The sequence below is a fragment of the Cygnus atratus genome, chromosome 20, assembly GCF_013377495.2.
Source record: "Cygnus atratus isolate AKBS03 ecotype Queensland, Australia chromosome 20, CAtr_DNAZoo_HiC_assembly, whole genome shotgun sequence".
In the NCBI taxonomy this organism is placed as follows: domain Eukaryota; kingdom Metazoa; phylum Chordata; class Aves; order Anseriformes; family Anatidae; genus Cygnus; species Cygnus atratus.
Genome location: NC_066381.1, coordinates 10,429,419 through 10,453,614, shown reverse-complemented (window position 1 = coordinate 10,453,614; position 24,196 = coordinate 10,429,419). Strand labels below are relative to the sequence as shown.

The following is a 24,196-nucleotide window of genomic DNA, read 5'->3' as shown; positions in this document are numbered from 1 at the left end:
ATGTGGCCTGGCTCGGCCGTGAGGGTTAAACCGATGAGAAACCCAGGCCCTGGTGCTGCCCGCGGTGGTGCCGCGTGCCGCGCCGGCACAGGGAGCGCGGCTGGAGCGAGCCGGCCTCGCTGCGGCCACTTCAGGTCCGGGCTTCAAGGCAGTTTGAGCAATGCCAAAGGCAAAGGTTTAATTCAAAGTGAAATGCCTTGGAAAAGAAGGCCTTTCCTTTTATAAACAATTTATATTATTCAATATTCAACTATTACCTGATCTGAATCTCTGCTCATTACTCCTAGCAATAGTAGACAATGATTTTTAGGTTCTCTTTCTCGTGTGTTTTCTTTTCCTGTGTGTGCAGAGCAGAGTTACATCTGATCGCTACAGAGATATGTTCAGGAACACTCCAGCCGAGCAGATCCCCACGTTTGAAAGCATCCTCGTTAGCACAACTGATTTTCACTCTTCTCGCGACGCCGCTTGGATCAAGCAGGACAGACGGCTGCTCCTCGGGTCTGAGATCCACCAGCTCCACTGCAGCTCAGGTCAGCTGCCGACTTTTTTTCCTTTTATTTTCCTTTTTTTTTTTTTGGCTGATTTGCTAGATAGGAGAAGTTGTTTTCAAACCCCTGGTAAGAAAACTTTGTGCCTCACTTCAATACTTGTACTTTAGAGGAGTACAAAAGCAGAGGGGGAACAGCCAAAAAACTGGGTTGTTTGTTGTTGGGTGTTTGGTTTTTTTTTTTCCTTTTCAGCCATCTTCTTCTTAAGCCTTTTGCATGTTCTGTGCCAGCAATAAAGCCCAGTGCTGGGACCTGCAGGGGAGGAGATGGGGAGGGAAAGAGAACAGCGTGTGCTCAGCCTCAGCCACACCACGGCCAGCACCAGCCCACCGCAGCGCCCGGGGCTCCTGCAGCGCTGGTGGGGCTCGTCCACACCCAGAGGGGCTCCAGACCCAAACCAAAGCACCTGGGGCTGCTTGCATGCTCACCAAAAAGTGCTCATCCCCCAGTGCCTCTCACCATTTACTGCCCTTCCTTTGGCGTCTCCTCCTCCTCCTGGAGCTGCTGCCTCCGTGCTTGGAAGTCTTCATCTGAAAGGCACAGGCAGACGGGGGCTGTCGGAGGCTGCGGCCGCCCCACGCGGGACACCAGCCCCAACACCAGGCCCAACGCCAGGGAGGTGCTGCAGTGAGGAGGCAGCTCGGGTCCCGCCCCGGGGCAGGGATTTCCTCGCTCAGCCAGAAAACACCCCGGGATTGGGACACAGACTCTGCCAGAACGCGCCTGGGAAAGGTGGAAGGAGGTCTTGGCCCAGGGAGGCATTTCTGCCACGCAGCCACACCTGAGCCAGCTCCGAGGTGGTCGGGGTTGGCACAACAGTGCCAGGAGTCACCTTGGTGCGAACCCAGCTGCCGACAGCTTTGCTGGGCTGGTGCCCTGGCCCCGGGCTATGCGCAGCCCAGCTGCAATCCCCGAGGCTCCCCAGAAGAGGAGAAGCCTGTCCCCAGGCACCCCGGCAAGCATGTGCTCACCAGAGAGCCGCGTGGTGCTGGGGCTGAGCCCATTGCACGGGTGGCTGTGCCCCCGGCACGGACCCTACAGGATCCTGATCCAGCCCAGTGGTGGTGTGGGGCAGGATAGGGCCGGCACAGCAGGTCCCTGGCCTGCCGGGCTGAGCCCAACACGTACGGCACGGCATGGCGCAGCACGGCACGGCACGGCACGGCGTTTCTTACCGCACGAGTGTCCTTCGACATCGTCGAGAAGATTTGCCGTGGAAGCTGCTGTCCCCAGCCTGCACCCTCTGCTAAGGAAAACGTGTCAGGGGGCCAGGACGTGGCCGCAGCACCACCAGTGACCCTTCACAGCCCCCAGCCCAGCCGCGGGAGGCAGCTGGGGAGGCTCCTCGCCAAACCACAGCCTCGCAGAGTCCCCTGGGACCACGGCTTGCCCAGCCCGCACCCTGCAGCCCCTCAGCGGTTCCCAGCTGCTGGGGACAGATGGCAGCGAGCCCCTTTTAGGATACACCTGGTGCTTCAACAGGTGTTTTCTTTTCGACTTCCTCATCTTCGTCTTCTCGGAGAAGGCTCTGGCAAGTTCAAACAGCTTCTTGCGCGTTGCTGGAAGGAAGCAGCCAGGTGAGTCTCACCCCAAACCCTCCCCAAAGCCACTGTGGGTGGTGGGGAGGAGATGGCCACGGTGCTGACATTGTCACCCTTTCACTGGGATTTTTGTGGCATTCCCTCCCCGTGACTAACCCGGCCCTCCCCAGTGGGTCTCAGCTAGCTGTGGTCTGAGTCAGGCTGCCCAAAGAACTTGGGCTGTTCTGCGATGGGAGAAGCAGACTGAGTGGCTAAGAGGAATGGATTTGGAAAGGGAGAGTTACAGCAACCCCTCTGCTTCCTCCTCCAGGATTCCAGCGCAGAGCTGGGACTGAAGGACCCGGCCTCCCGCGTGGCGCAGGGCACGGCAGCTCCCTGTCGCTGCCGGGTGTGGGATGCCCAAGCCCAGAACTGCAAAACGCAGTCAGAAACTTCACCCCAAAGCGCCGCTGCCGGGGCTGAGCTCTGTCGTAGCGCGACGTGCACCTGCAGCGTGCGGTGGCCTGTGCCTTGCACGCCCACGTGCCAGCCGTGTGAGTCGAGGGGTGGTGGGGACACGTGTGCCAGCCTGCCACAAGGGGTGGCAAGGAGCCCAGGGGCACACGTGCCGGCAGACAGGTGCGGCGGCACCCACGGACGTGCTGCGCGAGCCAGCTCTGCCCCCTGCCACCCCCTGCAGCCCCTCAGGGGCTGCCCGCCGCCAGTGCCGGAACCCAACTCACACTTCCCCATGTGTTTCAGTTTGTCTCTGAATAAGGCATCGTCGGACACGGCGCTGCCGGCCTCGCTGGTTACGGGGGGGGCTGCGTCACCTGGAAGGCAAACATCTGGTCACGGGCGGCACGTGGCCGGGGGAGGCTCGAGACAAATCATTTCCGTGACCCAGTTCCAGCGCTCGCGGAGCGCAGCCCTGCCACGAGCGGAGCTGAGCAAAAGCGAGCAGGACGAGGGCATCAGCACGCCAGACGAGGACCCCCCGCTGATAAAACCCCTGAGAGCTGGGGTGCAGAGACCCGGGGTGCAGGGACCTTGACTCGGCTGCGTTTCGCCTGCCCCCAGCCCCGCACGGGGACACGCACGGACACCAGTGCTAATTCTGTCCCCGGGCAGCTGCCCTGCTGCCGAGGTTAATCAGGATTACTCAGAACAGTCATTATGCCTCCCAGGCACAATCCTCCGCTCCGATCAAGGCAAGGGCAGGCTTTGTCACCCCTGGGAACTGCATCCCTACTCCCACCGCAGGGACAGAGGCAGGACACGGGAGCAGTGCTGCCTGGGGAAGGCAGGGTGAGGCCGGGGAGGGCGCCAGCACCCATCCCCATCGCCCTCCCTCCCCTCTCCCGCACTCTCTGGGGGCTTTGTGCAGCAGGGAGGGACCAGCTGGGTTCCTTCCCCTGCAGCCACATCAGAGGGCATCAGCGTGGCACGGCACGGCATGGCCTGGCATGGCACGGCACAGCATGGCACGGCACGGCACGGCCCGTCGGGCAGAGCTCAAGGCACCCAGCTGACGAGAGGTGATTTTCTTCCGCCTCTTGGAATTACCTGATATTACGGAGGAGAAACCAACATCGTTGCTGACAGCAACACTGCTCGACTTGGACTTTTTCGACTCGTATTTCAACCGGTCTGAAAAACAGAAAGCCCCGAGGCCCGCTCGGTCAGACCCCTGGGGCAGCACGCACAGCTCTGTGCTCCTTTCCCCTGCATGCCTGCTGTGCTCACAGCCGAGTGAGTGGCCCCTCACAGCAGCACGGGGACACGAGGGGAAGTGGGAAGGTGCGTGGCGACAGGGGAGGAACAGCCCCGGTAAACCCATGCTGGCCGTCTCCCCGCGTGGGGCTTGGAGGGCATTGCCAGGGCTCCTTGCCACAGATTTGCTGGGCTTTGCTGGAGGCCTCGCAGAGGTGGGCAGGAGGAGCAGAGCCTCGTGGCAGGCGGCTCAGCGCCAAGAGGAGCACAGGAACAAAGCCTGCTGCTCGGTGTTGGCAGGTCGGGCTGCCACCACGGCCCTGACCACATCCTGCACGTCTCTGCCTCGTCACCGGCCGGGCCACCACAGCAGGACCTCTGTCCTGGAGGGAGGCACACGGCCAAAACGCAGAGGGAGGTTTCCAGCGGTGCTCCTCACCTCTCTCCAGGGCAAGCAGGAAATCCCGGTTCCTCTGTAGCTCCTTCATGAACTCCTCGTTCTGCAGGAAGAGCGCGATCCGCTCGTCCTCCAGGTACTGCTTCCACCTCCTCTCCTGCTCCAGGGAGCCCTGGCCCCGCGGGCCGAGCCCCCTCGGCACGGGCTGCCGGCAGCCTGGAGAGCCCTGGGCGGGAGGCAGACAGGGCAGGGCTTGGTCTGCGGCCGTGGGACCTGGCCCCCCACAAAGCTCCCCAGAGCCCCCCGCCTTATGCTGACACCGGCATTTTGCTCCTACGGTCTGTTGGCAGCGGGGTCCCGGCCTCCCACTCCAACGGCCCCGCCTGGAGGGGCACCCCCCGGCCAGGGCAAAGGGGGCACTGGGCACCCCCGGGTCTGCCCACGGGGTGGAGGAGCCAGGGGATGACATTCCTGCATGGGAGCACACACCCCGTGGTCTGGGAACCAGCACGGCACAGCAAGGATCCGCTGTGCCCCTGGAAGAGCTCGTTCTCAGAGCATATTTGCAAATATTTTTAATTTAAACACACGGAGTTGAACTAAGACGGCGCCTGGTGTCGAGGTGAGGGAGGAAGGTCTTGCAGCCAGCATCGCTGCTTTAATTTCCCCAACAAAAAGGCAGAGACTGCAATTTCCCACTGACAAACGCCCCTGTGCTCGCATCCCCTGGCTCCTGGCACGCTTGCACACGTGGAGGAGCAGAGCCACGCTGCACAGTAGCAATCTCACCCTTGCCTACAATATTTATCTGATTTGTAGCTGCTCTCAGAGTGCCATAAAAAGCAAAAGCACACAATTACCAGGGAAAGAAAAGGGCAGCTGCTCCTCTCCTCCCCTTGAGCCCAAATGAATTGGCATGTTCCTATTCCCAGAAAGGTAATATAGCCTGAGAAGCTCAACTTCCAGGGCAATTATTTATGGAAACGTGGCAGGCTGCCTTTGGAGCCAAAAAGGGAGGGAAGAGACGATGCACGGGGAGGGAAGGGCATCTGCAGCTCTGCCCTGGTCCCTGCCACGCTGGGAGGGCGCTGGCCCTTGCAGAAGGGTGCTGCGAGGACAAACTGCGTGGCCCCAAAACCGCCATGAAGCATACGGGGACTGACTTCCCAGGGGGAAATCCTCTGGTGTGCACAAGATTTGGTATCTAATGCACGCAACAACAGCCCCTGAATGCACTGAATGCACTGCTCTGCCCAAGAGCGTTTCTCACTGGGGCAGCAGGTCAAATAATTTAAAACATTAAGTGCTTCTTGCACGTGGTATTTCTGGCACCGACTGCTGAGCTAACTAATGGCAAGAAGCCTCAGAGCCTGGCTGGAAGCTTCCTCCTGCACGCCTCGCTCGCTTCAGCGCCACCCCGAACGACCCAGCACCGGCTGTCGGAGCTCGGGGTGGCTCAGCGCCGGGGCCCTCACCTGGGCGCGGGGCGCCTGCTGGGGCAGGATGCGCAGGAAATCCTCGGGGAGGTTGCCCAGGAGCGGCGGGTTCCAGTTCCTGTAGCGGCCGGGCGCCTGGGCGCTGCCGGGCCCCGGCACGTCCGTCCTGCGGCAAGCACAGAGAGCACCCTTGGGCCAGGGGGACCCCACGGTGCTGGAATAGGGGGGCGCAGGGCCCTGTGCCTACAGCCCCCCGACCCAGCTCCACGGGTTTTGTCCTGGGCGCTGGGAAATCTCATCCTGCCTCCCCAGGACCTCGTCTTAGCATGAGCTCAGGAGAGCGAAAAGCTCTCCTAGCGACTCTGAAATCTCTGGGAGTCGCTTTTCAAGCCTCGCTCCACTGTTTTGCAGGCTAGATTTTCCTCCTCCCTGTTTTGCTCACACTCCTGGCGAACAGCGACGTGGGAGCTTTACCACTGCAGGGCTTTGCTTACAAATTTCTCCCCCCGGACACCAAAACCAGCCTGCACAACCAGCAGAACTGTCTGCAGCGGGGGACCTGGCACAGAGAGGCCACAAGGGCAGTGGCAGCTGCTTTCCTCCAAGCCCACGGTTGTGGCTCAGTGGCCCGATGGAGGAGCAGCAGCAGCAGCAGCAGCAGCAGCAGCAGCGTGACGGCGCCCTGAGGCGCTGCCCTCCCACGGCCGTGGCCCTGCCGCCCTTCCCCACCGCAGCACAGCCACGAGGGCTCCCCGTGCCAAGAGATAGGAGGTGCCGGGCCCCGGCCGTGCAGCACCTGGTGTTTTCGAGAGGCGTCAAGCGCTCCCCGCCCCCAGGAGCTGATTTTTGCCATTCCACTCGCTCCAGGAGCGGCTCTCCGGGCCCCTCAGCTGTTCACGTCTTGGGGCCTCGCGGACGTTTTTTTCGCCAGCTGCGAGCTTCATTCATCCCCCTTGCCTTCGTCTCGCCCAGTCCTAACGAAGGGACGCCAGAGCCCCCCCCTGTACGGGGGGCTCGTGCACAGCAGCCCCCCCGGCGGGGCCCTGTGCCGCGGCGAGGGGCTGGCGCTCACCTGGGCGGCGGCGTGGGGGGCGCGCGGGGGCAGCGGCTGCCCAGCGCCTGGCTCTCGTAGGCAGGGGGAGAGTACACGGGGGGGGGCTCCTCGTCCGAGCTGTCCGGCTCCAGGGTCCGCTCCAGGATCTGGAGGGGGAGAAGGACGGGGTGAGGGCGCGCGGGGGCACTGCTCCCCCCGGGGACAGGGACCAGCTGACTGTTGCTGCAGGATGGGGACAAACATCCTGGCTCTGTCCCCTGGCACTGGGGGTGCCGCTCTCGAGGGACGAGGCGCAGCATTTTGGCAACTGGGGGGATCCTCTGACGGCAGCAATAGGCTTTCTGTTGGTTTGGGGGAGGAAAGGAGGGAGGAAAGCAGTTTGGCTCAAGCCTCAAGCACTGCCCGAGGCAAACCGAGCAGGCTCTGTGCTACAAATCAACCAAACTGGGGTTCAAACGTCTGCTGCCTGCGGTGGCTGGACGGTGCCCAGGCATCCTGCACCCCCAGGGCCAGCAGGTCCCAAGGGTGCTGCCATGGGTCTGGCTTCCTTGAGCTGGCGAAGCGCAGCTGCAGGCCTGCAATAACACCAGCTCCGCTGCCTTTCCCTTACCCTCACACCCCCACCCGCTGGGCTGATACCAATTTTGCAGGTGGCACAAACACGGCAGAGCGGGACCGCACCGCCTGCTCGCGCTGAGCCGGCCGCGGGGGTACCTCGGGGGGGATGCTGTCCTCCGAGTCCGAGCTGTCGTCGCAGCCGCTGCTGTCCAAGTTCATCTGCAGGAGCTGGTCGATGGTGGCGTCCACGGCGCCGTTGTTGGCCCTCAGAACGCACTCGATAATGTCGTAGTCCATGTTGGGGAACATGGTCTTGAAGTCCTCCATGGCCTGGTTGAACTCCAGCCGGCGGACCTGCCTGGCGGGCCGGCTGTTGTTGAGCTCCTGCGCCGAGGAGCCGCCGCGCGACCCGCCGTTGCTGCTGCTGCGTCGGAAGAGGCTCGTCATGGCGGGGCGGCCGGCACGGGGGCGATGGTCCCGATCCCGATCCCGGTCCCGGTAAGGCGGGCGCCTGCCGCCACCCGTCACGGGGCGCTGCCCCGGCTGCCGGCGGGGACCATGGGTGGGCGGCGGGGGCACCGCTCCCCGCGGCCGCAGCACCGCGTGTCAGCCCCCGGCGCGCTGCAGCATCCTCCCACCTGCGGGGCAGAGGGGAGAGAAGTCACAGAAGTCACCTTTTTGAGGTCGCTTTGTTTGAAAAGAGCCACAAGACCCCGGGGTGGCAGGGAGGGGGGCAGCTTTGAGCTCCGTCCTCGCCAGGAGCAGCAGCTGGACTTGCGCACGAGGCATATTTTTGGTAACACCTTCATCTAAAGCCCATCTCAGAAATCCCCCCTTCCAGGGGTTTTTCTTTCCCTTTGGAGGGAGGAGCACGATTTTTAACTTCTTCCTTTTGTGGCTCTGCCTCACTTGCTCAGCCAACAGTGCGAGCATCATCCATGCCCCGACGCGTGGCCAGGAGGCTGCAGGCAGGGGCCGTGCTCACCACCAAGGTGTGAACAAGGTGCCCAGAGGCGCAGCGAGATCTCCTGCCTCAGTGGGGGAAATTCAACCAAATTCAACCTATTCAGCTGTGTCCCGGCGCGATCGGCACATCGCCGCGCCGGGGAGGGCAGCCAGGAGCTCAGGTTCACTGTGCCAGGCGCTGCACACACAAATTGCAAGAGCTGCGAGGTAGGGAACATGGCATCGCTTCCACTGCAGAGGGCTCCACAGATTTCACATTTCCAGGACTTACGTTTATTTATAAACACGGTGAAATCTCTCTTTAAAATAAAAAAACGGAGTCATTTCAGTGCAGGGGGCTAAAGCACTGCAGCACAACAAATCGACCCCTGGGAAAAGCCACCAAATCCAAGATTAACGTTCACTTTAAAACCATAAACAGATTATACAGCTACTGCTTCTCATTTGGAAATGCAGGGCCAAATTCAGTTCTGGATTAACTCCGCTGTTTAGAAAGAATTACCCCAGGAACACTTTTGATCCATAATATCATTTTCAAAAGCTTTTTCCCAAGTGGCAGGCGGAGAGTTCACGACAACTGTCCCTAAAACTGTATTTAATTGAGAAGAACACGCCAAGCACATTTCTCAGTGAAAAACTATAATCAGGTTCAACACCATTAAGCAGAGCAGCCACCTCTGAAGGTCACCCGGGCTCTCCCGTGCCCTTACCAAGGCCACCCTACGCACAAAAGCCAGGACTGGTGGAGAGGGAGCAGAAAGGCTCACGAGGAGGCATTTCTGAGCATGCGAAGTCACCGCCTGCTCTGCACTCACTAAGAAAATGCATTTGAAGGGATCACTCGGCCATGAGCCAGCTCCATCCCAGCCCTCTCGCCCGGCAGGGATTGCTGCGGCATGCGAGGAGCGAGGCGTGGAGCAGCGCAGCGTGAGCAGGGCACGACGCCGCAACCGCCCTGCCCGGCTCTGTTCACCGGTGACAAACAAATCTGCTGGAGTCAGTTAACAAAACATTGCTTCTTGGTTCCTCCTCTGCTGCCATGATTCATTCACAGTGAAAAGCCAGCATTGTTCGCACCTCTGGGATTGTACTTTAATTGCAATATTGCATTTCTGGTTTAGTCGCGTGCTAAACTGAGCTCTAACGCGTTCCCGGGGGACGCACACCGCTTCAGCCACTCAACGAGGACAGGTTCAGAGCCCACACGTCTAGGGGAGAACAGATCTTAAAGGACATGCTGCAAACACACACAGGATCCAAACACAAAAACCTGAGGATGATGAGACCTGCAGAGAACTCACTAGTATGGCTTTGCTGATCTAATATCTCATAAACATCACATAATAAAATCAGGCTCCAAAATCAGGAAGTGTGCCTAAAAAATCCCCCGATCTCTTTTAAAACCCTAAGAACTATAGAGCAACAATAAGTGCCTGTGGTCGGGGGTATTTGTCTCCCGCCGTTTGACTTCTGAGCGGGTATTTAAGGTCTTCCCCATAACCACGAGGGCTGGGCAGCCCCGTTTAGAGGGAGCCGAAGGCCCCGGCCACCAACACGCAGCCGAGTGTGGAAATCCCTCTGCCCTGCCGGGGAAAGGCTGGGCTCTCCCAGCTGTAGACGCCTCTTTTCCGTGGAAGGTGTTAGTCAACGAGGCACCAGGGTCTGCGACGACTCATTTAAATTGCAGCCCATGCCAGATAGCGTGACTGGGAGCCTGCTGAATAATTGAAAGCTTCTGGTCCTAAGATGAAAAAAAAAAAACAGGGACGGGGACATTTGTATGCCAAAAAGGCTCTGCTGCACATCTGGCTTTAAACAACAACGAGGGATTGTATCGCAAAGACGCTCCCAAGCCCGTGAAACCTGAGTCATGGCCGCGCGGCTTGCAGGGACGCTGCCGGGCCGCCACTGGTGCTCACACCAGCAAATTTGGCAGAGGTAAGGCACAGGCAGTGCCCCCAGCACGCAGCGGGGCAAGGCTGCAAACGCAGGTCTTAAAACCCATTTTTAATGTCCTGATGACATCCCAGAGAAATGCAAACCCCCGCAGCAGCAGGAGTTCAAATCCGGAGAAAGGCGAGCGGGATCCCCATGCCGGTGCCGCAGGGAACGGTCTGGGCACTGCTGGCCGGTGGCTCAGTGATGTCAGCGAGGGGCTGGGAGGGCGCCAGGAAAAGCAAAATCCTGCAGATTGCCCAAAAAGGAAGGAAGGAAGCTGGCGGCCAAGCACAGCCCCAGGCGAGGGCAGTGCCGCACTTGGGGCACGGCCGGGCGCAGGAAGCCCCAAGCCCCCCCGCCAGCTCACACAACCCGAATCCGCACTCGGCGGAGACAAAGCCAAGAGCAAGACCTCAGCAGCCACAGAGAAACCCTTCGAGGCACTGGCTGGGGAGCTGACGAGCACATCTCCGAGCCACCCACGGGCTGCACAGCCCTCACAAAGCTCCTGTCGCAGAGCCCAGGGCATGCGACACCCCGCAGCACGGACACAGAGCATCAGTCTGCCCTGCTGCAGCCCGCAGCTCACCCCAGAGGCTTCAACCACAGTGCCAACAGGACGGGACGCGGAGGAGACTGTGCTGAGGGTGCTCCCAGGACCAGCAGAGGAGCAGCTGGATAATCCTTGTGGCTGGTGAGCCCAGCGATTTCATGCTGGGAACAACAGTTACTCAGCTCTGCGAGGAAAGCAGCCCTGGCGAAGGAGCCAACAGCTGTAAAAGCAGCGGGACCGATTGCTCACAGCCCTCGCAACTCAGGGCAAAGCCTTGGCACCAGCGCGAAGGAGAATATTCTCTTCCCGAGTGTCTGCTGCAGCTCAGACAACAGATGGGGTTGCTTAAACGCGGCTGGACAAGACCAGCCCTTTTTCCCCTGCTCCAAGCTCTGGAGGGAAAGCTCTCAGAGCAAGACTCACACTGGACGCGTTAAATCAAGAACTGCTTCATCCAGGGCAGGTTTTCGGAGCTCTGCCGTCAGCCAGGCCCCTTCAAAGGGACCTCGCTGAAAAGGAGCAAGAAGCGCAGGAACGCGACCGCTTGGCTGCTGTAGGTGTCTGGCCAGCGGTGACTGTAATAGGATTAAAACCAGGATGAAAAGTAAACAATCGGGAACAAAAATTACAGTAGTGTCTAGCAGCGGATTGAAATTCAGAGCACACACCGAGGACGTGCAGGATGTGGCTGCGTTAAGTCTTCCCCAAGCCTCCTCCGTCACCTTTCTGTCGGCCGTGGCAGCGCACGCACGCACACCTCCAGCTCCGCAGCCCTGGGAAGCTGCCTGCGATCAGGTCCTTTCACACAGGAACAAGCAGGCACACGAGGATCCCTTTAATACCTGTTCCACCATGTATTAAAACGGCTGGGTTTAAGCCCTTTTCAGAAAAGTATAAAGCAATCAGGGAAAGAAAAAAAAAAAAAAAAAAGGGAAAAAAAAAAAAAAGCTCTGTGTGAAAACCCGTGCAGCACGTACCTCTGCAAACCCAAATCCCATCGGCTCTGAGAGCCGGGCCAGAGCAGCACAAAGAGGGGGCCAGGGTAACCGAGCCCCCACGGGAACCTGCACCCATGGGTGCCTGTCACCCCTGGGCCACGGCTGCTCGGCGCTTGCGGCTGCGGCCGGCAGAGGCCAGCAGCGCCATGCGCCCCCGGCCACCCGCTTCAGGGAAATCCTCTTCTCCTGCGGGATCCCAGCGCCAGGAACCGCGCCGTGCCACCCTCCCAGACAGATTTACGAGGGGCCTTTGTGCGCGCACCAGATGTCAGCCCCGCAGCACCCGGTGGGCCTGCAAAGCAGCCTCGTGAGGCCGAAACGCAGCGGCTGCTCTCGGCCTGGGGGGGAGAAGCAGGGTGAGAGCTCCTGAGGGACCCCAGCCCTCCCCCGGGACCCTGGGTGGCAGCAGGGTGCGTGGCCGTGGTGAGCAAGGGACGGAGAGCCCTGGGCTGTGCAGGACAGAGCCCTCCTGGAGCGCCTGGTGTTTCCCTGTGACTAATCCCCGGGTCTCACACGCATTTGCCAGGCCACAATTACAGTCCTTCCCCCCACCCCTCCCTTCCAAACTAAGCCTATATTAATGAGATAGCACTAGATCTTAATCGAAAAGTTGCCCGCCTTGCGAGGCTGCCTTCCAATGGCTTCACTGAAGGTAATTTGAGCTTGGTAGGACGGCATTCCTAAAATAGTTGAGGGAATTCAAACACGAAACAAGGTTTCCAGGAAGGGATTAAAAAAAAAATGGGTCAAGCAAGTGTGAGCGATTAAAGTAACCCAGCATCCTTTGTATGATTTAAATGCATCTCTGCTCAGATCTATCCCGTGTCGACGTGCAGTAAATTAGATGCAAGAGGCTGACGAAAGCAGAGGGGCAGATTTAAGGTTGCTCCACAAGGTGGCTGAGCAACCGCGACCTTTCCTCCTCGGGCTCTCACCGCTGACACCAAAACACGTTTGTCCCAGCTGAAAACTCAGCGTGCTGCCGGGGCTGGTGGCAAACGGCTGCAGCAGGCGGGCGCCGCGTGTGCGGAGGGCACGCCGGCCGGCGAGCTGCTGGCAGGGACGGGGACAGGGGGACAAGCAGCCGCCAGCGCGGCCGTAATCGGGATCAGGGCGTCACCCTCCTGTTTGCTTTGCTACAGAAGGCGTCGGCGACCCCAGCTGCTCCCGCACCGGCTGAGAGCCGTGCCCCGGCTCAGGTTGTGTCCCTCCCCGTGCCCTCCTGTCCCACGAACCCAGCACAAGCCCTGCAAGCACAGCGGCTGGGTGACCGCAGCACGCTGTTCCGGGCGGCTGCTGGCACAGCGATGGCACCCAGGGGACATCACCCACCTGACGTGGGTGGGAAGGAGGGAGAGGTGCCCTGAGCGAGGGACGGGGCGAAGCAGGGTGTCGGGGGCTCTCCCAAAATCCTGGCCCCTCTGCGAAGCTGTTCCAGATCCAGCACTGTCCCACGGCCCTGGCCAAAGCATCTCAGGGACTCTGCGCACCTGCCAGCAGAGCAAGGCACCCACCGCAGGGCAGACGCTGTAGGAAAAGCAACCAAGCAAATTTGGGGCTGGAGACACAGTCCCTGTGGGCCCCACCTGCTGGTGCTGGTGCTGAGCTCCAGCCCAGGGACCCTTTTCTGAGTCAAACGCCCTCTCTGTGCCTCAGTTTCCCCATCCACGTGCAGCATAACGACGTCCCCGAAGCGCTCCGGTGCTGCTCACGGACGTGCTGTCGGTGCAAGCCTCGCGGGAGGAAACCCACGGAGGCCCTGCCAGCGCCGAGCCGCAGGCACCGCCGTCCCGTCCCGCAAAGCCCTCGCGCCATATGTCGCACAGCCCCGTCCTGAGCCGCTTATCCCCTCTCCTCCCTTTGTGCTCCCGGCTCAGCGCCAACCCTCGCCGGCCGCGCACACAAAAGCACCGGGAAGCTGCCGAGAGGAAAAGGAAAACACTCGCAGAGACAAAGGTGATCGGCTCTGCTGGGGCCAGCACCAGGAGGTCAGGGCCGGCGGAGGAGCCACCTCTGGGCTGTTTGGGGATTAGGTTTTGTCAGCCAGCACCTAACTGTAGGGCGGGCGACAGCTAATCCGTGCTGGGGGCAGGGCCGGGCACACATCGTGCCTCGCTGGCTAATTAGCATGGCTCGTTCACAAATGCTGATTTGCCATTTTCGGCCAGGGGTCAAAGAAATTTAAGGACAGAGGGGAAAAAGGAGAAGGAGCCTGAGCAGAGCCAGCCCCTTCCCTTGCCAGCGCAGGACGCGTCCCACCTGTTCCTGGTGCAGCAGGAGCACACTGGGGATGGACTGGGAGGGACTGGGAGGAGACCGGGCTTCCCCTGCCCCAGCCTGGGCACTGGGGTAAGCTTCCAGAAGTTGGGCAGCGATTCCTGAAGCAGCTTCGTGCAGGGGCACAGAAGGAAGAAAACCAAGGGTTAGAGGCAGGGTCGGTGCGGGCCGAGGGCCTCACGCACAGGGCCAAGCCACGGAGGTTGTGCGGGCTCTGACCGGGCACTGGCACCCCAGCACCAAGGTGCCACGGGGCCACCAGCACCCGTTGCTGTTCTCTGGCCTCCAGGATTTAAGGGCCATCGCTCAACGTGCAAAGGAAAAAAAAAAAAAAAAAGCAGTATTGATTCGCCGAGGGCTACGTGGAGCAGAAGGACCGCACAAGTTTCTATGGAAACAAAACGAGGAGAGTAAAACTCTCACTCACGGGCACGGTAAATTATTTACCAGGACAGGCCCCTGCCCATTAGGATCTGGTAAAAAGATTTAAAAGTGGTCATTACGCAGGCTGCTTGCAACCACTACATTCAGGCCGCTGAAACCACAGCCGAGGAAGAGGAAAGACTTGGGGTTTCCACGCCACGCAGGCGGTGAAACCCGCAGGGCCAGCACGGGCTCGCTCCAGGGCACAGATGGGGAACCGTGTGAGGGTCCTGTGCCCCCGTGGCCCCCTCTGCAGCTCGAGGAACGCCGCCGAGGAGCCCCCAGGTGCCCGGACCTGCGGGCAGCCCCAAACCCCGGCACCCAGAAAGTGAGCTGCTCCAAAGAGCGGCCAGTGCTGCACCCGTTATGGGTGTCTGTGTCCCTGCCGCATCACCGGACACGGCCCCCGAACCCTGGCTCCGCGTCCAAAGAAAGCTCGCGAGGGTTTCGTTGGGGAATCTGCCTGGATCAGGGAGCAGATTTAGCCACAGAGCAGCCTGTCCCACTCCTTGCTGCAAGGCACGGCGGCGATCCCCGGCACGAAGCCACCCAAAAGGCTCATGTCCGCCGCCGCCTGCGGGAGCTGCGCACCCCGCGAGGTCGCCCAGCCCTCGGCACTGCCAGCTCAGCACCGCTGCGAGCCGGCACCGGCAGGGAGAAAGGCAGTAATTAAGTTGCAAATGGAGGAGTTGCCTTTTTATGAGTCAATAAGCCATATGGCTGATGGAAGCCACCCCGCGAAAGCACCGAGCTGACAATTCGGGCACTGCCGTCCCCTCGTTGTCCTGGGACACGGCACCGCATTGTGATCGCGCTGCTCTTTTGTCCTCCCTCGCGCCGGGTGACATTGCTCAGCAGAGGAGAACCTGCTTGAAACACTACACCTCGCCAGGGACGGGTATTTAATTAACGCCGATCCATCAGGCCTCTCCCGCAGAAGCGCCAGGAAGGTTTCAGCGCGCCGCGGGGATCGCGGCTCCATCCTCCGGCACACGGGGGGGAGATGAAAGCCCTTGAAAGCGTCTCGTGCTCGCTCTGTTCCCTCTGCTCCATCACAGCACATCGGGATTAGATCCTGAAATTATGTGGGATGCTAACCTGGAGTGCCAGCTCCCACGTCTGCACGGCCCCGCTCCCAGGGCGAGGGGACCCCGCTCGCAGCCCCCACACAGGGGCTGTGCTCTGGCAGCACGGCCACTGAACTAGGGCACGTTCTTCCTCAAAGCCCCAGCCTCACTTCTCCTGCATTATTTTTAAGTTTGAGTAATTAATTCACACCCAGCTCCGTCGCTGTGCTGTCCCAGTTGCTTTGGGCCGGCCCGACAGCTGCAGTTACCAGCCAGGGAGGTTAAAAGCAACAAGGATTTCAGGAGCAGTGGGTTGGGACAAGCCACCAGGCTCCATCAGCAGGAGGATTAGCGTTGTGCTGCAGCTGTGCTGTCCGTCTGCCTGTCCACAGCGCAGAGGGGCCACGAGCCCTCGTGCCCCCCTCAGAGCACCACATCCCCTCTCCAACACAACTCTGAGCCCTTCCTGAGTGCCAGGAGCCAGGAACTGTCCCCACGGGACGTCCCCTGCCTTGTGCTGTGCTATGGCCCTGGCACGCAGCTGCCCCGTCTCCACCTCCCGTCACCACCACCCCGCGCAGCCCCTGCAGCTCCGGGGGCTGCCCCATCCAGCCCGGCCCCCAAAAGGCACAAGGGGGAGCAGGGCAGAGCCCCCCGGGCAGCAGAGGCAGGGTCAGCATCCCCCCAGCACACGGTACCTCGCAGCGCTCCCGCCGGTCTCCCGATCTCCAAAGGCTGCCCTCGTGCCAGTGCTCCACGGCCGCCTGGGAACGGGGTGGCAGAGAACGAAAGAAAAAAACACAGTTATAATTGACTCCGTAACTGAGTCAAACACTGAAATCAGCTTGGACATCCCGGTAAGTTATCTGGCAGTTGTGCCATGCCCCATTTTCTGGAGGCAAGCCACCTGCTCTCCCCGTTACAGCTCGGCCTTGCTCCGCCGAGGCCTCAGCCAGGCCCCGGGGACGCGAGCGAGGGCAGGGATCGACGAGCTGCCAGGCAGAAGGGAGAAACACCACCCCCGGGAGCCAGAGCTCGTTTTCCAGCAATTACAGCGGACTGGGGCTAGGAGAAAGCACAAGGCATGCAGGTGGCCGTGTCCCAACGGGAGGGCACTGCTAACGGGGACACCTGGGCAGAGCACGTCCCATGCGCCACTTCAGCCGTGGACAGGGAAGGACCTGCCGCAGACGGGGGGAGGACGCCGGGCACGCTGGTGCCTTGCATGGGAAGGCAATCAGAAGACTGCAGAGCACGGTGCGGCCCCGGATGAACCCTTTCAGGGCAAGGGAAGCCGCTCAGCGTGCGCAAGACACCTTCAAACTCCAACAAAATTCACCGGGTCTGGAGCTGGACAGGCCAGCGGTGCTGTGCGCAGCCTAACGCACGCTGGGTTTCCGCCGACACCACCAAGAGCCAGCTCCTGGGGTCGGTCCCGAGTCCACCAAAGCCTCTGGGGGCACTGCCCCGAGCCCGGCAGGGCCACGGAGGAGCTCCTGGCCGGGGTAGCAGCACCCCCAGCACCCTGCTCGCGGCACGGCCCCTGCACCACCACGGCGGGGAGGTGGCGGCACGGCACCGGGGAGCCACGAGGGGCTCTGCCTTCCGGCTGCGGCGCTGGCTTGGATTTTAAGACACTTGTTTGTTTGTTTGTCGCTGGGCAACCGAGAGGGGATGGAAAAAAATATCAATATCGCATTGTCACCTATGAGTCACTGCTCGGCACGGGCCGAAACGCCCCGTCCTTCCCGCAGGATGCTGCCGAGGCCCCGGGGAAACGGGAGGAGAGCCCGAGGTGCCCCGCGGCCACCGGCACTGCCCCTGGGGCTGCCTGCCCCGTCCCCGTCCCGCTGCCCATGGCTTGGGACACCGGTGGCACAGGGACACCGGTGGCACAGGGACACCGGCGACCCAGGGACGGTTTTCCACGGCCTTGAAGGCGGTGAAGGAATTTGCATTCGTATTTGCATTTCCTAATTGCGCCTCCGGGTTTCCCGGGACATCGGCCGGGCTCGGTTTCCATGGCAGGTTTTGTGCGGGCCGGGAGAACCGAGGGAGGCACAAAGGGGCCACAAAGGACCTGCCACTCACCGGCATCAAAGGCGGCCGCAGGGCAGGACGGCCCCGGCCGGGGGCACCCCAGCGTCCCCCCGGCACCGCCAGGGCCACGCCACGGAGCCCCACATCCGATGCCCACGGGACACGGGTGGTCTGAGCAGGGATGTGCTGCCCACGGGGCTGTTCCGGATTTTTACTTTATTTTTTTTAAATCCGATGGTTTTCAAAGCCAAGCAACTCCAGTTTATCCCAGGCAAAGGCTCTGCAGGGCCTCCTGGCACTCCCTAGCCCGTTCCAAAAAATGGGAAGTTAACCAAAAGTCTTGTTTTAACATTTTCCAGTCGAAAAGTCAGTGCGTCTCAGTGGTTAATACATGCGTCAGGGACAGCTAACCAGCACGGATTTTTCAAAAGAGGTTTTTAAAAAAAGTAGTTGAAATTTAAACAAAGTGTCTCAACCGACCAGATCCCAAGTTTCTAGAGTTACACCACACTAAATGAATGGACGAATAAATAAATTGCCGGTTGACCTTCTGTCCTGACTCCACGTGGAACCCAGCCCAGTGGCAGCCGCCTTCGTGCCAGCAGCCTCTCCCAGCCGCGCCGCACACGCAGCCGGCAAAGTGCCCGAGCGGAGCCGCAGGTGGAGGTTTAACAGCGACGGGGGATTTGCTCCCACAGCAGCAGCACCCCAGTTTTGCAGTCCCACAGGTCCACACGGCACAGATCAGCCCGGCAGCCCCTGGAGGGACGGGGCAGGAGCAGACCTGCAGCATTGCACCGCGGCTGACGTCCCCAGCCCCGCTCATGGCCACGTTTTGGCAGGGACGTGAGGTGCTCCGTAAGGCGATACGGCCCCTTTCATCTGCAGGCCCTGCTCCACGTCGCGGGCACGTCAGCAGAGGCTTCAGCAGAAAATCCAGGGGCAAGGACCGGTTCGAAGCAGAGTTTGAGGATGCCTTTTTCTTTCCAGTTCCCGACGGCAATCACTGTCGGGAATCACAGGATCATTCTGTTCCTGGGAGGTTTTACTCCGTACCATGGGCACCGACAAGAAATAAACGCTGCGTCCCTGCAGCAGACGGACCTGTTTTAAATCAAACCCGCAGATATCCGAGCTGGCGGAAGGGGAGAGGCTGGGCTTGGAGCTCCAAGTAGCGGGCAAGCCAGGACAAACAGCCACCAAAAGCCACCTGAACCGTAACGCTGCCGCCCATGGCACGGAGCTCGCAATTAACTGGGGATTTAGGATGCTCCTGGGCAGATCCCTGCACTACAGGGAGCTGGCGAGGGCTGACTGCTAAGGGCGGCAATCCTGCGGCACCAAGCCTGTCCCCCTGAGGTGCTGAACCCGATGGAGGGGCCGAATCGCAGCACGCAGCTGAACAGCCACGCCTGGAGGCAGTGGTGCAAGAGCCAGGCCCAGATATTGCCCAGCGTTCTCATTTCCCATTATTTTCAGCTGGTTTGCCAGCTAGCTGGGTCGTTGCTTTGTTGTTTTTTTTTCTTCCCAAATTCCCTGTTGCATTCAGGGGCTGCCCTGCCAGCACATCTCCCAGCCCCTGCACCAGCTCCACGCAACCAAGAGAGCCGCCAAAACCAGGAGCACAGCCCGGCAAAACCTGGTCCCGAAACCACTTGCTGCAAGCCCAGCGCCACCGAGCAGAGGCTCGGCTGCAGCCAAGCTCCCTCAGCACCTTGCCTGTGGTGACAGAGGTGTGCCACCCGTCACCACCTCTCCCAGCTGAAAGCGAGTTCATGTTATTATTTTATGCACTCTAATTTTACAGTGCAAAATTACTACTATCAGCTCACGCTGCCCAGGAGCCTCCCCACTCTGACCACGGGCACCCCACGATGCCAGCCAGCGCGCGCAGCCCGAGGGTTACGGCAGCGGCACCCATCCCACGGGTCCTGCCCTCAGATTATATCCTCACGGCGACAGCAACCGAGTGTGAGTTACCTCTCAGCTCTTCTCCTGACCTTTCCCGTCCGAATGTGACTGCCCGGAGCACTCAGCATCCCGCTATCTTTGCCCCCGCAGCGCACATTTGCCCAGGCAGATAAGCACCGAGGGCTCGCTATCGTGCTGAGAAATGCCACGCGCGCCCCGCACGCTCCCGCCAGCCCCACGGTGGCTGTGGCCCGCGGCACCCACGTACACAGCGCCCATACGTGCAGCTCCTTGAGCCACCGCGGAGGGAAATCCTGCCCAGCGATGCCGCGGATCCAGCTGGGGGAAAAGGCCGGGTGTTGGTGCCTGGGTTAGGTGCCGTTTTGTTGGTTTGCGTTTCGAATCTGAAAGCTCTTTGCTAACAAAATGCCGAGAAAAAAACAAAGCTCTTCTCGGAACTTATCTGCCGGGAGAAGGGATGGACGCCTTCCACCTGCCTCTGAAGCAAATGGTTTTTGCAGTCGGAGGTGCTGGGCCCAGGGGACAGCACGTGAGGCTCCGCCAGCACCAGGCACATCCTTGCCGCGGCAGACGGGCGCTCCCGGGGCGGCTGGACATCGCAGCAGCAGAGGTCACCACAATGGGCACGTACCAGCAGCGACAGCACCGTGAGCCGACCACAGGCTGCGTCTCCTTCACCTTGATGACCACCGAAACCTTTTCTGTCGCCCTGCCACCGGCAGGGGCCGAATCCCCGTTGCCCAGAGGGGCACAGCTCCTGCAGCTTCCCACTGCCCCATTGCCGCAGCTTCAGCCCGGGGCGTCCACGGGAAGATCTTAATGAAAATCACAAACAGCTTGGCAGCGAGGTAGATGGTGCTTCAGTCTGCATCGTTAAAGACGAATGAGGAGGAGGAGGCGGCAAGGAGAATAAAAGCCTTCGTTGGCTGCCGTGTGCCCCTGGCCACCAAGTTTGGGTGTCCCCAGACTTACAGGCTGAGGGGTCGGCCCAGGACAGCAGGATTTCCCCATGGATTTTGTCACCGCTCCGTCCCCCACATTTATTTTTGGTGGCAGCAGCAGGAGGACGTGTGAGGAGGAGGTGCGACTCCGCTGCTTTTTAAAAATAATAAAAAGGAGTCTATCCAAACTGCCTGGCGAGGCAGACAACACTTGAGAGCGCTGCTTTGAAATGGTGATTCCCACGGGCGAGGCAGCTCCCAGACCCTTCCCTGCCGCCGTTTGCCCACGATAGCTTTGCTGCCAGCCCCATGCGCTCTCCAAACCCAGCAGGGCGACGCAGCTCGGCTCCTGGGGTCCGCAAACACCTCCGGAGCCGGGAGCTAACCACAAACGCCTTGGCACGGAAGGGGCCTGCCACGTTCCCTAAGCTAGGCTGTGTGATCTGTCCCCAGGAGAGATGTCAGGGGGTGTAAGTGCTCTGCTCGATTCGTGGGGAGCTGAGGAACAGGACAGGGATTTAAGAGCACTTCTCGAGCAGTGGGGAGCTGCGGAACAGGACGGCATCCCACAACAGGAACACCAGACCCGCAGCAAAGCTCCAGGCAGCCGAGCCCCGCGCACACCCCGTGTTATGGGGCAGCACGGGGGGGCAGCACGGGGGGCAGCGATGCCCGGCAGCCCAGCACCAGCTCCGGGGGCCCTGCCCCGCCGTCCCCACCACCGGGGCTCCGGACACCACCGGGCCACGGGGCCCCTTCAGCCCCCGGAGGTGCCGCCCGGGGGGGGGGGCGGGCAGGGGCCGCTTCTCCGGCTGCCCCTCACCGGGCAGGCGGCGGGGCCGTGCCGGGCGCTGCCGGGATCCCGCTCCCCGCGGGCAGGGGAAGAACCGGGCCCGGGGCCGCGCTGCCGGAGTCGTCGTCCCCCCCCCCCCCCCCGCCGGCTCCTGCCCGGGCTGGACCGGGGCCGCCCCCGCTTCCCCTCCCCGCAGCTCGGCCGCCGCGGCCCCCGTGCGGCGCTGCCCGGGCCCCGCGGAGCCCGAAGCGGCCCGGCGGCCCCCTCCCGCTCCCCGCCGGGCCCCGCGAAGCTCGGGGCCGCGGCCCGCGCAGGCCGGGAGGCGCCGCCCGGCTCGGCTCGGCCCGGCCGCGGCGCACAAAGAGCCGAGCCCCGGCCCGGCCCGGCCCGGCCCGCCCCCCTTACCGGCGCTGCGGGGGCGGCGGCAGGCACGGAGCGCGCCGGGAACCATGGAAAGGAGCCGGGACGGGAGACGTACGTGGCGGGCGGGCGGGGGCGGGGGCGGCCGCCGGGCCCGGCGGCTGGGGGCGGCGCGGCGGGGCCGGGGCCGGGGCCGGGGCCGGGGCCGGGGCCGGGGCCGGGGCCGGGGGCGCGGGGCCCGGCCGGAGCGGAACCGGGTGTGCGGGGGGGGTTTGGTCCCTTGGGCCTGCCCCCGGTTCTGGATCTCCCCCCGGTTCTGCTCCCCCCCCCCTCCCCGGTGTTGGGGACCCACCCCCCCAGCCCAGGGAGGCAGCACCGCCCGGCCCCGGGGGAACCGGCCCGGGGGTCCCGGGGGGGCCAGGCCCCGGCTTCTGGCGGGGGTTCGGCCGTAACTAAGCCTCGCTACGGCCCCGGGCTGAAGGCAGCCGTGCCCGGTATCCGCCGCCGCAGCGTCTGACAGCTCGCAGCCCGGGACGGGAAGCGATCTCCTCTTGTAAATCGCAGGAGTGAATTTACACGGGGCAAACGACCCCTCCTGGACGTGCCGGCGGGAGGAACACGGCACCCCCGGCACCCCCCGGCACCCCCAGGACCCCGCCGGGGGCAGCGAGGCCGGCATGAAGCACGTCTGGGGGTGCCGGGCCCCGGGCACCCTCTTGGGATGGTCCCAAGGGTCTCCCAGGGCAGCCTTCGTGTGGAGATTTCCCCCTGCTCGGTCTCAGTCGTTTCATCCGTGTCTGGCAGCTTCGCAATTCGTAGCCTGGGTACAAATCTGCGAGGCTTCGACAAGGAACACAGGCTGCAGTGAGAGCGAAAACAGAGGCAAATCTTTGGCTTTCAGCGAGCACAAGTACATATGCCACAACATTTGCCTTCGCGAAGCTAAATACAGCTCGGTGTATCTTCTGCGCCTCGCGGCGAGCTTCGCTGACTGAAATAACTTTTTCTAGTCCAGCCTCGCTTCAGAGGAATCGGGCAATCACATTTCTTTACTGGCCTTTGATACGGGCCGTAGCTGCTAATGACAGCAAGTCAGAAGAAATGGGGAAAGAAATGCACAACTATTAAGACTTAAAATAGTGAATTTAATTCAGCCAGTTCCAACTAAGTTGATAAATCCCTTGGGGGAAAAACAAACAAGCAAACAAAACCTTGCATGGGAAACACAAAACACAAGTTTTTGTTTGACAGCTGGCAGCAACAACCATGTGAAAAGGTAAATGGAGTATTTCTGCCTGTTCTGAAAAACACATTCTGAAGACCCCTTGTATTTTTTACTAGATTGATTGATTTTCTTTTTTAAGGTAAGGACAGCAAAGGTCTACACTCTCTGATACAAGCAGTAGTTTCAGATGCCCACCCTGAAATGTTCTAAAGATGTCTGACTTTCAAAAAGCATTTACGCATCCTTAAAGAAAAACCCAGGCCTTTTTAAAATGGTTCAGATTAGCCCAGAAACCCAAGAACCAAAAAAATCTATTTATTATTTTGAAAAACATAAGCCCAGCTTTCCCAGCAGTCTTACCTGGACTTCAGGGCAATACGACGTAAGCTGAAACAATTCGCTGTTAACTCTCTCACTAGCCGGCGACAGGGGAGCTAGTTGGACTGCCTGGCTTAGTTTTTCTTAGCGCTGAAATACTTTTTCCAATCCAATACCAAAAAAAGGTTTGTTTCTAGGTCAGGACCTCAGTACTAAATTTTAACCAGGAGTTGACAGTCAGATTTTAACACAGCCATAAAATGGATTCGCAGTAGAAGCTCAAGCATTCTTTTTCTAATTAGAAAGCAGTCATTGAGCCTTGTGCTTTTAAAGGTGAAAGCTATTTTTGACATAAAAATTAGCACGTAGTTCCTCTGTCTCCCTTCGGTTGCTGCTCTGGAAGCTGAGAGCGAGTGATGCAAGGATAAGCAATAAGTATAAACACGATGAATTAAGTAATAGGTAGAAAGGGACTTAGTTTAAGTTTTATTCTGCCTCACGATAATGACAGATTTATTTTTATACTTACTATTTGTCCTAAGGAGCACTGGTTAAAAGGTCCAATTAAGCACTAAGAAAGAGACTTCTCAGAGGCATTTACAAATCTGAAGTGTTTTTAGGAGGTGCCTTTTGAAAATACTGTTAAATCTGTTTGTGAGCTGGATAAACTAAAGTCACCGATAAACCACGGCAGGTGTTGTCAGGACTCTCCAGCAAAAAACTGTGGTCTGCTTTTCGAGAACTCAGCTCCCACATGGGGATCCCAGGTAATAAAATTAAAAAAAAAAATCTGAGTATTGGATGCTTCAAAAAGCCTGTTTGTTCTTTAAATCCGCATTTTCCCTCTTTCTTTCTTTGGTGGGATCTAACCCTGACAGCTCTGAAAATTACCCCCAAGCAGTTTTCAAAATATGATTCAGTGACCATTTCTAAAATAAAAGTAAGCAAAGAGCGAGCAGAAATTTGGAGGTTTATCACCACCACTAAATGCCCCTAAGTAATCCCCAGGCAACCCCTGCCCCTTTATGTAATGTGGGATTGGTACAACTAAACAGCTTATTCTTTTTATTTATTTGTTTATTTATTGGTGTTTTTCTTTAAACCTCTGTTGGAAAAATGCAAACATTAAATACTCC

The 24,196-nt window shown here is 60.1% G+C and overlaps 1 protein-coding gene across 2 annotated transcripts; it reads right to left on the bottom strand.

Moving 5' to 3' along the window:
* Nucleotides 1–161: 161 nt before the first annotated feature.
* CUEDC1 (CUE domain containing 1) lies at nt 162–21,644 on the bottom strand. Of its 2 annotated transcripts, none has more exons than XM_035561145.2 (12): nt 21,563–21,644; nt 16,150–16,215; nt 7,386–7,867; nt 6,690–6,817; nt 5,657–5,783; nt 4,224–4,407; nt 3,638–3,721; nt 2,815–2,904; nt 2,017–2,110; nt 1,727–1,785; nt 1,011–1,081; nt 162–803 (listed from the first exon to the last, which is right to left on the bottom strand). In XM_035561145.2, exons 3-11 carry the CDS (start codon nt 7,674–7,676, stop codon nt 1,014–1,016), a joined length of 1,125 nt encoding a protein of 374 aa, XP_035417038.1. In that variant the 5' UTR covers nt 7,677–7,867; nt 16,150–16,215; nt 21,563–21,644; the 3' UTR covers nt 162–803; nt 1,011–1,013. The 2 variants fall into 2 exon arrangements, with proteins under 2 accessions (XP_035417038.1, XP_035417039.1); XM_035561146.2 differs by having other exon boundaries at nt 244–803; nt 980–1,081.
* Between the last annotated feature and the right edge of the window lie 2,552 nt (nt 21,645–24,196).

What these genes read in the sequence shown, in the direction of transcription:
- CUEDC1 (XM_035561145.2), bottom strand. Translation starts at nt 7,676, where the DNA reads ATGACGAGCCTCTTCCGACGCAGCAGCAGCAACGGCGGGTCGCGCGGC. An exon ending in AGGACAGCATCCCCCCCGAG is followed by an intron (nt 6,818 to 7,385) that starts GTACCCCCGCGG and finishes CTCCCCCTCCAG; the next exon opens with ATCCTGGAGCGGACCCTGGA. An exon ending in CCCCCCACGCCGCCGCCCAG is followed by an intron (nt 5,784 to 6,689) that starts GTGAGCGCCAGC and finishes TGCTTGCCGCAG; the next exon opens with GACGGACGTGCCGGGGCCCG.